Source organism: Thermobia domestica, chromosome 8 (genome assembly GCF_964235325.1).
Source record: "Thermobia domestica chromosome 8, izTheDome1.hap1.1, whole genome shotgun sequence".
In the NCBI taxonomy this organism is placed as follows: Eukaryota; Metazoa; Arthropoda; class Insecta; order Zygentoma; family Lepismatidae; genus Thermobia; species Thermobia domestica.
Genome location: NC_137461.1, coordinates 216,203,302 through 216,219,641, shown reverse-complemented (window position 1 = coordinate 216,219,641; position 16,340 = coordinate 216,203,302). Strand labels below are relative to the sequence as shown.

The 16,340-nt window shown below is 33.6% G+C and overlaps 1 protein-coding gene and 1 long non-coding RNA gene across 2 annotated transcripts in view; one reads left to right on the top strand and one right to left on the bottom strand.

Annotated features, from left to right (window-relative positions):
• The window catches only part of LOC145691946 (uncharacterized), a 651,691-nt gene that overhangs the window by 155,129 nt on the left and 480,222 nt on the right, over positions 1-16,340 (bottom strand). The window lies entirely within an intron of this gene.
• The window catches only part of LOC145691505 (uncharacterized), a 173,657-nt gene continuing 163,690 nt past the window's right edge, over positions 6,374-16,340 (top strand). The window contains exon 1 of the mRNA XM_081766914.1: positions 6,374-6,514. Within this exon, the coding sequence (XP_081623040.1) occupies positions 6,374-6,514 (141 nt within the window). The remainder of the gene's footprint in view (positions 6,515-16,340) is intronic.

Below are 16,340 nucleotides of genomic sequence, written 5' to 3'. Positions count from 1 at the left end.
TTTTTTCTTATATTCTAAGTCAAAGGTCTAGAAACGTTGAAACACGTGGTTAATTATTTTAGATAAAAGTTTCAAATATTAAATATCGTGTTTCTAACCTTAAGACATTCAGATATAAAGGGTGTTTCGAAACAACACCAAGAACGTTTGGGAGGTGATGCCGGACACCAAGATAAGACAAAAAGCATAGACCAACCTGAGGGCACAAATGCTTCCTTTCGGAGTTATAGGCTGCCGAAAACATGAAAAAAATGAACTTTAAAGCTCCATAGCTCGGAAACTATGGGACCTACCGTAGTCGGATCAAGACAACATTTAAGAACTAATATGTGCGCAATCCAAAAATAAATGTTTCAGAATTTTAAAGTACTCACGAAACAATTTTTATATAGGGTGTTTAGCTTTGGACATATTATTTGAAATAATCACCAACTACCTCTATAAAATTGTTGTGTGACTATCTTGGGATTTTGAAACTTGGATATTTGGATAGAGCACATACTACTTTTTAAGTGGAGTCTTGACCCAACTACAGTAGGTTCCATACTTTTGGAGCTAGGACCTTTAAAGTTCATTTGTTTTTAAGTTTTCGGTAGCCTATAACTCCGAATGGATGCATTTGTGCACCCTTGTTTGTCTATACTTTTTGTCTTGGTGTCTTGGTGTCAGCAATCATCTCCTAAATGTTGTAGCTGTTATTTTGAAACACCCTGTATATGGATATCTTATTATAATAATGGCAACATACCGCTGTTTTATCTTGCCTGTTTTTATATTTTTGTACAAATATAAGAATATAGTGAAATACATGTTTAATTATTTTAAGTGGAGAATCCAAACACAAAGTTTCATATTACTAACCTTAAGGAATTCCGAGATATGAGTTTTTTTATTACAGTAATTGCAACCCAAATGTCCTGCTTTTTCCCCTGATATCTTTTCGTAGACATATATCACCAAACAAACCTGTAAACATGTATTTAATTATGTTAAATATGAAGTCCAGATAACAAATTGAATTTTTCTAACGTTATGGGATTTTGATACATGACCACCTCACTTTAATATGGCAATTTTATTATATTAATTGCAATCCTTACCCACTTTTCCGTGCTTAACCCACTTTTTTCCTTTCTAGATCAAATATAAAAAAGACGCTGCAAAACGTGTCTATTATTATAAAGTAAGTCCAAAAACAAAATAATGTGTCTCTAATCTTAAAAACACTGGATACTTCTTCTTATGGGTATAAATTTACAAATTAAGTTTTAATATTTTTCGTTGAGAAAACCACCATCTACACAACTTGTGCTTGCTTGTACACCAATACAAGGTATTGTTAATCCACTGCCTAATGAAAGAGCGAGACCCATAAACTTCAATATAATTACAATAGTTTGCAATCGATCTTTACAACTACGTTGCAGATTTAAAATTCAAAATTCATAAGAATGACTTATGTACATAGGTAAAGAATTATAAGCCATTCTTAAAATACTCAACACAAAAATGTATTGTAAAGTGTTTCCACTCGGAAACAACATATTTACAAATAGCATAAGTAATAACATTTTCTCTTAAGTATTTTCTCACATTTATAACATTAGAGGACATTAATAATTTTGCCACTTCTTATTTTCTTTCGATTACTATTTTTTTCTTGTTAAGCCTCTTTTATTTGCATTTTCTATTTTCCTTTAGTTATTTACATATATGATTCTTTTGAATTCACCCTTGTCTCATTAAATAAAATTGTAAGTATTAAAGTGAAGAGTTAAATTACAAAAATCCATGTCGTACATCATTCCCAGAAGTTAATTTGGTTTAAAAATAAACGTAACTAACAATTTCATATTTAAAACAACTAAAGCAATACAAAATGCAGTAATTTAGTGATACAATTGTTCATACCTTAACGAAGCGCCTTTAAAATTTTTAACAATGGTAATAAGTAATAAAAATATGACCTTAAAAAAACATAAAAATTACTTCGATAAATTAATGTAAGTATGCATTATAGTCTTTTACTACCAAAGGCATAAAACGGAAGTTAAAGTGGTAACAATGTTATTAACAAATTAACATAATTGCAGACTAGAACATGCATTAAAAGATCTTAATAAAACAATATCAATATGCAAATATAGTCCACTACTAATGAAGACATAAAAAGATTGAATAGTACAATAGTACTCATTAACATAAGAAGATTGGTGCTCAGAATTTATATGACGTACTTTAATATTTAATATGCATTTTTCTTAATAAAATGAGTGGTCTTCACCATTCTAAATGCTGTACGAACTTATTTCGTAATTATTCCTGTCGAGCCAATTACAATAGATATAATATCAAATTGCTTGCCACATCTACTTGATTTTTCAATATATTATATTTTTTCGACAGCATTGTCGTTCATATTGTCTTCTTTAAACTTTACTGTTACGTAAACTATAAATCTGTTATTTTTATTCTCTATTACTAAGTTGTTTGAGGACTTATCTCGATCAATCATAAATTATAATCCATAATCTGTTTTGAAACCTACGTAGAGACAATGTTTCTCAGGAAGTTTTAGAATAGTGTGATTCCAAGCGGTTCTCCTATTGGCATGAATGATATAGCATTCAATACCTTCAGCCATTGTTTCCAGTTGCATTTTACAAAACATACATTGTTATTAATTGAATGATCAGCTATGGCTAATGGTATTTTGATACCGAAAGTGTTAGTTCTTAATATTAAAGCATCGATAAATCTATTGTCATTAATAAGTTCCTCCTTATACCAAAGAAAAAATACTTAATAGTGAGAGGGTCGAGCCTTTTATCTTTACTTGCTTTAGAACCCTATTGATTAATTCAGCCGAATAATTATTTCAGCCTAACTTTATGTTCTGCAACACATTCAAATTATGTTGTTTTGTATTTCTTATATCTACAGTGTTGTCTTCTGTTTTAAACATTGCTTCTGTACATTAAGTGGATTTGGTCTTATACATTTACTTCAGTTGTTCCAAGAGAAAAGAACTGTGTATATTCGGTATACCAAACTTACCATCTCTCAATCTGGTAGTTAAAGCTCCTTCTTGACTAAGCGGTTAGAGTACACATCTTTGGCGTCAAAGACTCGGGTTCAATTCCCGGCAGGAGCTCGTGTGTTTCGGATTTCACGTTAATCAGTAGGTCTCATCTCAAATAGCCTCGCTGCTGAAAGGAACGTTAAACTCAAAATCAATTGAACTCATTCTGGTTGTCAAGAATTCGTTAACTACAGAAGGACCAAGATATAACCAGGTTTTGATTACTTAAAGATTTCTTGATCCTGTAATTAAAAAGAGTGATAGTGATCAAGTACTCCAAACCAGCCTCTCGAAAAAACATTGTGCAAGTAGCAGAGGTTCTCAAAGATGGATATTTGGATTGCTCACATAGTTCCTCAGTGATGTCTTGACCCAACTAAGATCGGTCCTATAGTAGTGGAACAATGGATCTTTAAAGTTCATTTTTTCACGTTTTTGGCATCCTACAACTACGAAACTATTCACTTCTGATCACAGGTCTATATGAACTTTTATCTTATTTTGGTGTGAGAAATTTATTCCCAAAATAATGTGCCAAAAGTTTTGTAACACCCTGTATAGAGGTTAACCTCCAATCTCCCTCCAATACATTTTCGTAGGAAAGACAATGCCTTTAAGATGCAAAAGCAATATTAGAATGAACCACAAAAAAACTATTATCAGTAAACCAATATTTTAACGATGTCTGATAATACTAAATAATAGGATTATTTAGGATAGTGTTAGGATTAATATACACATTGCTGTGGTCAAAGGAAGTGTAACCTACGTTAAATAAAATAACGTAAGTTGAATAAAATTAAATAAAGCATCTATTTCCTTGGTTAATCTAGTGACTAGACCCCGTGTATTTGTCCCGAGTTCAATTTTTAGTTTAATAACCTTGACATTTGAAGCCATTATGGTGGTTCGCACTCCACTTTAAGCTCAAGATCCAATCTTATATTTCGTCAGTGTTGAGAAGTAATACTAAACACGAACTAACAAGCCAAAGAAAGAGAACCTTTATAAACTTTAGACGTACGACATACAAAAGATGCTTAATTTTAACCCAGGTCATCTTATTTAACATTGGACTACGAAAGTTGTTCATTACAATTTCTGCAAAATAGCGACATCTCTTGACGTTAAAAGAGAGCAAACTTAGCTAGAGACAACTTTTACCCTGACTGCAAACTATTAGCAACCTGAATAATAAACTGAAGAGTCTTGCCTTTGTAATAAGGACAGTTTTCATGATTATATTTCGGGAATATTTTGCTCTCTGCCACTATTGTAATTTCGAAAGCTTTCTTTTCATTATTATTTAATATATTATTCATGTACACTTAGACTAAACATATTTTAAAAAAATGTACTTAGATGCTACCTTAAGTCAGATATTCTGATAACATATGCATACTGCAGAGTACAATTAAAAAAAACTATTCATTTCAATGCAAGGTATAATTTGGCAATGCGTCAGAAAACTAACAGAAGAAGATTTGAAGCATAATCTAAAAATAAGTTAAAATTCTAATGTTTAAAGAGAATAACTATATTTATTATATACATTTACTAAGATGAAAATGAACTACCGAATGTTCAGGAGAAACTCAATGAAATATCCAATTTAATTTATTTAAAAAAAAAATAATATCTTACAAGTTACTGTATTAAAATACTCAGCAAATATTAAGCAAATAATTAAACAAATTATCAATAAGGGAAGCGAGAATATATGTTTAGTTATATGAGATTGTTGGTGTTATCAAATTTCCGAAAAGAAATTAGATTGTTGAATCTAAGAGAGAAATGTTTGTAATTGAACGTAGTACTTGAAATATGTCTATTGAGCTCATTTACTTGAATATGTGTAAATGGTGTTGTAATAAAAAGAGTATTCCAAACATACCTAATAATTAGTATGCGAGAAGTACACTATCTACCAAAAATCACTTGTCAGTCTGCTAGGACATCACCGTAAGGAATGCAGAGCAAACTGCATAACGCCAGTCATTTGTTTCGTTGCAGAATGTATTATCAGTGATTGTGAGTCATGGCAGGAGTCAGTTTGACCGAGGATGGCGCACAGATAAGAAATTAGTGAGTTCGATAGAGGAGTCATCATCGGTTGTCATATTGCGGGTTTGCCAAATCATGTCATTAGTGCCCAATTACGCCATCCAAAATCAACAGTGGGTGATGGAATCCAGAAGTGAAAACGCCACAGTGTCACTAGTGTCCCTAAATGGTCCGGACGACGCAAGATATTGTCGGACAGGGACCGACCGAAGAGTACTGAAACGAGAGGTATCCACCAATCGCCGTCAACTTCATCTGCCATCCACCATGAGTTCCACACTGCCTCGGGCACATCAATTTCACTGAACACAATTAGGACAGAACTACATGCACTTGGTCTCCATGGTAGAGCAGCTGCCAACAAACGACACATCACTCCAATGAACAAAGCCAGGAGAATGGCATGGTGTAAGGCTAATCAAAATTGAACCCTAGCCCAATGTAAACATGTATTATCGAGTGATGAATCACGATACACATGTTTCATGAAGATGGGCGGGTGTTGTGACAACATGGGGAACGCTTTTTACCAGACAGTATTGTGCCACAAGTGAAATTTGGTGATGGTGGTGTAATGGTGTAGGGTGCATTTTGTTGGTTCTGACTAGATCCGCTTCTTGTAGTGCATGGTAACATGACGAGTGCAAATTATCTGGACAGTTTGGACAATTCACTGCTTCACACATTGTGGAAATTCTTTGGAATGGACGCATGTTATTATCAGGAAGATAACGCCCCTTGCTATAAAGCTACCGATGTTATGTCGTGGTATGTGCAAGGACTCAAGTGCCCTGCTCAATCGCCAGATGTGAACCCCGTGGAACATCTGTGGGATGAAATGAAGCGGTGTTTAAGGTTTATACCAACTCGTCAAAATTCACCGCCGCAACTTGATACTGCTTTGCAGGAGGAGTGGGCTGCCACCCCACCTAATACCTGTCAGCAACTGATGGAAAGCCTTCCTCGGAGGATACATGCTGTGATCCAGGACAAAGAAGACCCTACTCAATATTAGGTACGTCACGATTTGCTTCATTCCGAAAGAGTTGTGGGGTAACCAATGACTGTTTGGTAGATAATATATATATATATACAGGTATATATATATATATATTGATTTCGATATGTATGCTATCTAACCACTATTAATTTCAATAGACTGTGTGCGTCAAGATCCATATGTCACACGACACTATTCCCGTATATTCTTCTTGCGCTAATTCCAACATGGAGCTATTCAGTGCAGCTCAAGGCATTATAAAGGTATCATTCTGTATCCAAATGGATACCCAGGCCCTGCACTTGGATACCAAGGCTCAGCAGTTTGGATACCAAGAGCACTTCATAAACCTTCAAATTACTGAAAGAGTACTTGAACAATACAATAGTTGAATTACTGTAACTTTAAAATTACTTCAATATGCTTTGGTTTTGTGGATATATGTATTACCTTGTATTCTGTGGATTCGTATAAAATTAGAGATGCTATGAACACTATCATTTGGCACTTTCATTTTACTCTAATACAAAGTTAATAGACCGACTAAAGAGATAGAAAAGTTGAAGCCGAACTCTAACATGTCCAAATGACGTTTGGTTTATATACCTTTTGAATAGTCTGTGACAAGAAGTAATACAAGAAAACAACTTGCTATTTCGATATTTAAGTCGTATGAAATGGAATTTGTACTTTTCTTTAGATTACAACACTATTTTGGTCCGTTACAATTAAGGGCTCATTATTTCTGATAAAATATTGTGAACAGAACTTTTACACTTTTGGAGCACACTTTGTGTTGCAACGATAGCCAGTTGTGTTTCTGACCTGGCAAACTTCGATCGAAAACGGCGAGGTGTAGAGCAAGAAAGAGCTGCTGATTCGGAGTGTCGACGCTGATGAGTTTTTAGTGAAAATCTCTCACGTCAAATACTTAATGTCTCTGCAAATCTCTCAGAAAATTCTTCAGGTCTGATTTTCTACTGCCTGGTGTTCTTACAGCAAGGGATGCAGTATTAAGGAAACTGAATTTAATGTTAGAGAATCACTTTCCTAGTGGAAAGAAGGACGGCGTAATTAGCAACAACGTGGATGACGATAAAGAGAGGCGACACCGAAATCAACTCACAATATACATGTGACTCGTCAAAACAGAAACTGGTTACTTGTTCGAAGAGAAATAGTGCAGTCTTGCTTAAACTTCCCTGGTGTTCGAGTGAATATAGAAGATGACGGCATTCGCAGCTCCATTCAAACTATGTTGTCCGCATCTTCAGCACAGTCGATGATAAATGTTGCTCGTCCATTAGTAAAAGTAATTTCTTGGTAAAGAAGTACAGATTTTTGGCTCAAATGTATGCGACAGCTGGCCAGGAATTGAAGAAGTACCACTACTGGTGGATAGTGCTGATGCAGGAATGAAATATTCTGTGAGACTGAGAAGACTATTACCAGTCTCCTGTTGAATGTTGCAGAAACTTCTTGCTGCCTTGCTTGCAGTGTCACCTCACAGCATGTCAATTCAACGAGTTGCTTCAAACTATAACCAACTTCGAAGTATTTATCATTTGTCGATGAGAAAACAAGGCATGCGCTAAATGGAACGGGTACTGCAAACTATGAGCCAAGGCTGGCTGTAGCGAAGTTCTTGAAGCGAAAGGACAAACGGGGGAGCAGGCCTGATAGTGGTATCTATAAAAGGAGGGAGTTTGTGAAAAGGTTTTTCAGAGTTGAATAATCTGTTACATTCAAAAATCACTATATTTATATCACATACACCTCTGCAATGTGTTATCAGTCATTGCGCTTTATTTGATGATAGTAGATCATGTATCAATTGCTGTGACAGTAATATAGATGTTAAGACTGCTAGTGATATCAAATCTATGGTAACTATATGAGAAACTTAATCAATTAAATTCTAAACATGTAAGAAACCAAACAATACAGAACATATTCAGATGTAGAGTGTGAAAATGATACCAAGAGTATAACCGTTAACAAATACCCTAAAATGCTTTAATACAGGCAAGGAAGCAAATAGTATTGGACAGGTTAAAATTTGAAGTTTAAAAATAATACTAGAAATTAACCACTAGTTACAAGTGGAATAACGTGCTTTTAAAACAGGAAAGAAACCAAACAATGTGAAACAGATTTAGATTTAAAGTGTAAAAATTATAGCAGAAGTGGAACCACTAACAAAATGGCTTATATGCCATGATTTAAACCATTAATAAGATTTAAACCATAAAGATAAATTTTTCATTGTGATACACTGTTTCTTAAAACTAAAGTGTTGGTAGTAATATTTAGCATTCAATACATACGTATACACATAAAAATGATTTCGTTAGGGAAATTTTAGTCAAGTTCACATATTATTTCCATGTTGAGTAGTTTGTGTATCTTGTGTTGTGTATTTTGTATCCTTTCCATCTGTAACATTCGCATTTCTTTGTCCTTGTCCTGTCTATGTCCAACTTAAAAATCTGGATATAAAAATAAATAAATAATTGAAGGAAAATATCCCATTAGGTTAACACAGTACGGTTTAATCTCTAAGTACAGGCCTGCAGGTGGATCTGAGCGAAAATGTGAAAAAGAAAATTTCCGCTCCTGTATTGATGGCGATGTGTTGAATCGGAAATGAAACGGTCAACAGAACTCTGAAAAATATATCATTTTGTATGCTATTATGCCAAAAGTGTACATTATACAGAAAAAGGCATTTTTAAACATCTCTGTGCGTTTGAATTTTGCTGTGTCAAGGGTCCTTTTGTGCCTGGATACCCAGTAGCAATTTCTTAAAAATGCACTGGAGCAGCTTTACATGCATTCCTAATATCCAACATTTCATCTCAATCCATCTACTCGTTTAAAAAATAACATGACATTTCTAGACACTTTCTAGACATATCCTCGCAATTTGCCCTCACTTATCTCCCACCCTGCATACGCTCTGTTTCTTTTGGTGCTGAATCCGGTGCTAGCAATTGTTTCCAGCAATTAAATTCACCAAATCGGAATGTCCCCTTGTTAGTATGTGCTACTAAATTGTAAGTTCTTATCACGTGAGGAGTAACTCATCCAACATATAATTTCATATCTGTAACGATTTTAATTTTTCTTACATTTCACAGTTTGTAATCAAATTGGAAAATCATTCACTTTTCAGTTACGTGTATGCACAGTACTACACTACTAGCTCGAACGTGCTCACAATAATTTTATATACCTTAATGCGGGCTACTTGGACCCTTAAGGGGCTACTTGGACCCATAGCAAAAACTCGTTTAAAGTCCCATATGCAATGTAATAATAAGTGAGTTCAGAGTTAGATCCGTTAGATGGGATCATAATGCAGGCGTACACACATTGAAACTAGTTCTGTGGTAGGCTACTATTGAGCAGCATCGGTGAGAAAAAGGTCGTTGACGAAAAGAGTGTATTTATTGACCGCCAAAATTTTATGTGTGGACACTATTTGAAAGGAAGTGGAACCAATGCTAAGTAAACACATAAGTAGTTACACATAGGTTAATGAAACTGACATGGTGAACTTTGTCATATACAATAAGATGTGTGCGTTATTGCATTATTTATGAAGTCTGTACACATGACCTGGAAAACATGGATATTTTGTCCCACCACATCTTTTGTTATCTTTATTCCACCCCATCCTTTGTTACCCTTATCAATGATAAATAAAGGTATGTTGTCACGTGTTTCACAAGTAAGAACTTTTCATTATTTCCTTAAGGATACCGGTACAAAATGGTACATCAATATAAAAGATTGCCTGCAGGTCAAAAATATGCTGATTTTCCATAACAGTTTGAAAATTTTTTACCAGCAATTCAGTCGGGCAAAATGTCGCAAAAAGAAACAGAAGCTCACTTCAAGATAAGTCGTTCCACCATAGAATGAAGATTAAAGAACAGGTCAAGGCAGAATCTGGGCCATCTGAAAGTGTTCACTGAAGGAAAAGAATTAGCTTTCGCTAGTCATCTTGATAAAGTTTGTGATTTCGGATTCCTCGTTAATTAACTTGATTTTAGATTTATTGTGAAGGCCTATTTAGCCATGCATAGGAGAACTGTCATTGCTTTCTAAGAAAATCTTCCCAGTCGAGATTGGGTGAAGTTATTTTGGAAACTGCACCTTCAGTCAACGACCAGATTCGCTACTAATATAGATAGGGTTCGTGCAGGTGTAGATTGAAACGTAATCAGGTATTACAGTCATTATATTTGATAGTACCTCTTAACATGTTCTCTTTGTGGTTTGCAGTAAATAAAAAAGTGTTGTTCTTGGAACACCTACGTCCTACTTAGTTTCAGAGCAGATTTCAATGGTTTTCTGTAGGAAAATATGGGGGTGGGTTCAAGTAGTTCGAACGCGAGTCTTACTAGGACCCATTTTTTTTTTTTTTTTTTTTACAATAATAGCCTGTTCTTTGTTTTCAATATATGTAACTAAAACTGTCCTCGATATGTACAATAAAGCTTGTAGTTCCACTTAATACGTGTTATGACAATAACTTTTGAGTTTTCGTGGATGAAAACAGGCCGAAAGAACGAATTTATTGGAAAATTGGGTCCAAGAAGCCCGCATCTACGGTACCTAAATTATTTAAAGAAACTTCAAAAATGTACATTATTTGTTGAGCAAATTTCTATAAAGTGGTTTGAAACTAAACATGAAAGAGCATGTAATTTTCGAATACGACCAATTTATTATAATATTACACACATTTTTAAGAGACGTACTTATATTACCCCTATTTTGTACTAAAGCTTGATAAAAGACAGTAAAGAAACGATATTTTGGTGACAATTTTTTCCATTTTCCAACGACTGGCAGTCATGCGATTATAAATATTAATGTATTATTCGCAAACCTTCATTTCAAACATATTTCGAAACAGTTTCAAATATCTGCAATACTTGTATTTTCTCTACTTGTAATCTTACTTGATGATAGTTTAAGCTTTCTCTAATAACATGGGCATTAAAATAAAGCATTCATCATTGAATTGCATTTTTTATGGAAGTGGCTAATCTGCTTACATATCATTGTTCAAATATTTTATGTATAAATTGTTTTATTATTTAGCAGGACAAAAAATCTCATTATTTTCGAAGGATAGATAGTTATATTTGTAAAAGTAAGGACAAAAATTTTTATTCAAATTAAACATGTTTGGCACAAAATATTCCTTCCAGCGTTTTCATTGAACATGTTCTGTTTACTTATATTGTTAGTAATAATAAGAATGTGAAACAAAATCTGTTTGTAATTTAACATGTATTAATATAATTTTTCCTAGTATTCACCCGAAAGCTGTGTACAACATAAGTAAAAATTTATTAGTGTAGAATTAACGTTTGATATGTTGTGCCGTATGTACAATAATACAGTGATTCACCTAAAATCATAGATTAAAATCACCAACGTATGAAAGATACAGCAGAGATAACACAGAGACAATTCTAGCAAATTTTAGGAATACAGATTACATATCACATTTATAATGTTAAGTAAATGATATATTAAATTTAATTTTATTATTAATTTCCTGTATTTCAATAACATTAAAACAATAAAACAATTTATTTTTAATTATTATAAAATATTTGCTTTTCACATTATCGGTCTCGTTGATTAAAACAATTAAATCAAGTGATACCAATTTATGAGCAGGGCTATATCGATTTTGTTCTTAATTCTTCATATTCAAGTTATAATTTGTATATAGAAACTTAATTTCAATCGTTAATGACTATACAGAAAGGGATTAAATAGTTTAATGAAAACGAAAGCAATTAGCAATATTTCTAGCACGAATAACCTGCACACAACTAGTAAATAAAGAACACAACTAAATTAGAGAAAAACCATTGTAGTGAATGTGTAGGAATGGAAATAATATATACCGAATAAAGTATCATAGGCTTAAACGTATAACTCATAAAATTATACACTTAAAACATCAAATTCATTTTACATGTTTAAAAAAAATAGTGGAGATATTTAATACAGAAACTGATACCAAACAAATGAAGTCACGAGTTGAGTACAATATGTTACATATCCAAGAAGAATGCACCACATATACCGCTAGAATATGATTTAATAACACGTCAATAGGAAACCGTAATGCTTATTTAGTGATTAACCGTATAAAGTGGAGCTTGCATTTGATGTTCAGAGAAAAAAATGAACCGTTTGTTTACACTAAATCGTTGCGTGAAGATATACTTCACTCAATTTACACACGAATGGAGCTCAGTATATACGGATGCTCCTGTTTACATGTGCTAGTGTGTGAGTTGATTCACAATATAGCGACAATTCACTGTTATTGCATTGTTCCTCTTCATAATTTGGTCCACTCATTAGTCATTTATACGGCGTTGGTTAAACGGAACTCTACTGTGATGTCAAAATGGCCGAATAAAGCATAATCCCCCTCATGTACCGTATTAACATGTTAAAAAAATAAAAGGTCAAAATAGGTATTTTTACCCTCTGCCAAGCGGAAAAAAATAAAACGCTAAGCAATTTAGTAGCAATGAGAATATATTACAAATGTATGCTTAAAACACTCATTCCAAAACATAACAACACGACTTTAAAATAAACATTCTGCTTGTCTTTTTATGTCCTCACTTTTTCATCTCCCCTATGCAAAGTATGGATGAAACAATATTAGTTTATATGTTCTAGATTAATGGAGTATTTAATAAGATAAATTACCGAAAATAATAATATATGATTAATCTTAAAGAAACGATCGTATGGTATTATCTCTCCAATAACAAAGATTAACGTTCATGCTTAACATTTTGAAGGTGATTATGAGTAAAAAAGCACAAGTGTAGGCTACAAGAAATCAGTATTTGGTTCATATATGAGTTAATATACATTGATAATACGTAACACAACAACATTTCTTCACAGGATATTCTGCAGATCATTTAAGAAATGTTATTAGATTAGTCAAATATATAAAATTCAGAACATAGGGTATTATGCTGAAAGGACTTTTTGACGTCGTCATACGTTTTCTGGAATATTATCTATTATACGTAATTTTCCTGGTTAAACTACTTTTGCAATGCGTAAGTGATAAACTTGAAGAAAGTAATTAGTTAATTAGTTTGAATATAAATTTTACTTGAACTATTTGCATAAATGAAAGAATATCAACGTTTACGTTAGTTATAACTAACTAGGGATATACTAGAGCCCAAACTCTCACAAGGTGGGGGTAATGTATATATTTCCTGAAAGCCTGGGTCAAGGTAAGATCAAAAGCGGTTATCAAAATTGGGGAGATCTCATGCACTCCACTTGGGGGCAGCACTTTACTCATTTTTATTAAAGTCTTTAAGCGTGTCTATATATTCCGTTGCAACCCCGAAAAATCTGAAACGGTGAGACAAATATGAAAACAGAAAAAACATGTATTTCATCATTTCAAAAGTACAACGTATCAAAGTAAAATAAATTGTCCCAGGGTCCAACGTAGGGTCCCAGACGGGGTCCAACTCAAAATTTTTAAATCAAAAGGGGGCCAACTTGCATATAGTTTGAAAGTTTGTATAAAATGGAAGAAGATAAATCAAGTCTCAACTTTCTACGATAAGCCTGTGCAAAATAGTGCCGGGTCAAAATATCAACACAATCTTCATTACAAAGTCTATGGCTACTCGTATTAATCTGAAACTCTGGAATAGGTGTAAAAACAAAAACAAGGATATGTTATTACTTCAAAAGTATAATGATTCAAAGTAAAAAATGTTTCAGGTTCCCTCACAGGGTCCCAGATGGGGTCCAACTCAAAATGTTAAAATGGGAAAAGTGTTCAAGTGAAGTATCGTATGAAAACTGATGTGAAGTGAAAGATGAAACAAGTCTTGACTCTTGATGATAAGCCCGTGCAAAATGGCGGTGGGTCAAAATGTCAACACAAGCGTGTTTAAACATTCTACGTTTTATGTACGTTTGTATGTTTGTTTGTTTTACACCTGTCTCACCGTTTCAGATTAATAGGAGTGGGCATAGACTTTCAATGAAGATTGTGTTGATATTTTGACCCACCGCTATTTTGCACAAGCTTATCGTAGAGAGTTGAGACTTAATTTATCTTCTTTCATTTACCAACAACTTTCATACGATATGGAAGTTGACCCCCTTTCCATTTAAAAAAATGAGTTAGACCCCGACTGGGACCCTGCGGGGGACCCTGGGACAATTTATTTTACTTTGATAGGATGTAGTTTTGAAATGATGAAATACGTGTTTCTCTGTTTTCATATCTGCCTCACCTTTTCGGAATTTTCGGAGTTGCAACGGTCTTTATAGACACGCTTAAAGTTTTTAATAAAAATGAGTAAAGTGCTGTCTCCAAGCAAAATGCATGAGACCTCCCCAGTTTTGGTAACTGGTTTTGATCTTACCTTGACCCAAGCTTTCACGAAATATATACATTACCCCCACTTTGTGGGTTCAGGTTAAAGTACATCCCGGGTAAATTTATTTATTTATTTATTTATTTTGTATAATGACATGATAGCGGCTACAAAAGTAAGAATTAAATTTGGAGAAATATTTTACATTCCTTGGAATAATCTGTAGGCTTATTCTTATGACAGAATTAATATATCAAATATAATGATAGAAATTCGCAAACCCTCAACAGCATATATAGGGTGACGGAGAAAAGAAAGAAACCGCAAGGTTTTAATATATGATTTGAAGGAATTCGGTAACAAATGTTTTAACGGTCAAATGTGCGTTGAACGATACATTATTTGTTAGGAATAACACTAGTCATTTATATCGTAATTATAATATCTGGGAGGTATGTTTCATATATATATATATATATATATATATATATATATATATATATATATACAGGATGTTTCTAAACAACACCGAAAACGTTCGGGAGGGGATTCCTCACACCAAGATAAGACAAAAAAAAATAGACACCTTGCGTGCACAAATGCTTCCTTTCAGAGTTTAGGCTGCCAAAAACATGAAAAAAAATAACTTTGAAAGTCCACAGCTAAAAAACTATGGGAACTAGCGTAGCCTGTTCAAGACTTCAGTTAGGAACTAGTATGTGCCCTATCCTAATATCCATATTTCAGAATCCCATGGTACTTCCGCAACAATTTTTGTAGAGGCTGTTTGGCTGCGTGCATATAATTGAAGTACTTACCAACTACCTTTATAACGATTGTTGTAGAGGTATCGCAGAATTCTGAAACATGGATATTTGGATAGGGTACATACAAGTTATTAAGTAAAGTCTTGAACCGACTTTAGGTCCCATAGTTTTGGAGCTATGGATCTTTAAAGTTCATTTTTACATGTTTTTGGCAGCTTATAACTCCGAAATGAAGCATTTTTGCACCCAGGTTGGTCTATACTTTTCGTCTTATCTTGGTGTCAGGAATCATCTCCCAAACATTGTCGGTGTTGTTTTAAAACACCCTATATATATATATATATATATATATATATATATATTCACAAACAATGATGGAATTGCGTAATTGATGACGTTAATGACATTAAAGGACGTAACGAATGTAGTTGAATGCAGTTGAAGTAATTTTTAATTATCGTTTCTGTTCGCTATACTAATTGCTTAACAGGTTCACTCTTCGAATTAACAGTAGCTCCTGCTACTAAGGAAACAGTTCTCACAGTAAGAATGTTATTCTGTATTAAGCAATTACATTGGTTAATGATTAGAAAGATATTATGGTGTGAGATATATTTGGAAAAGAAAACATCGGTGTCCTTTTTATAGCACGAAGATAAACCTTTCAATTTGGAGTTATTTTTGCAAAATGGAGCTGAATAGAATCTGAAAAAAAATCAGGACCAATTGGAGAATTAAGCTCTTTGCGTACAAACGTAGTGGGTTCAACGTGAAATTACACTTCGCAAGTGTGAGTTGTCATAAGGAATGTCTGATGTTTATTAATGTTTAAAATATTTTTCTGGACCTCTTAACACTATAGGCAAGACAATCCTCGAACTTTAAGAAGAGATTAAGCTGTTAAAGAAACAGTTGAACAAGAGTGATATCAGCATGGTACATATCTTTGGCAATTTTAAACACCTGTGTAAAAATTCATTGAAGTCGTGTCGTCCATAACCGCACAAGTC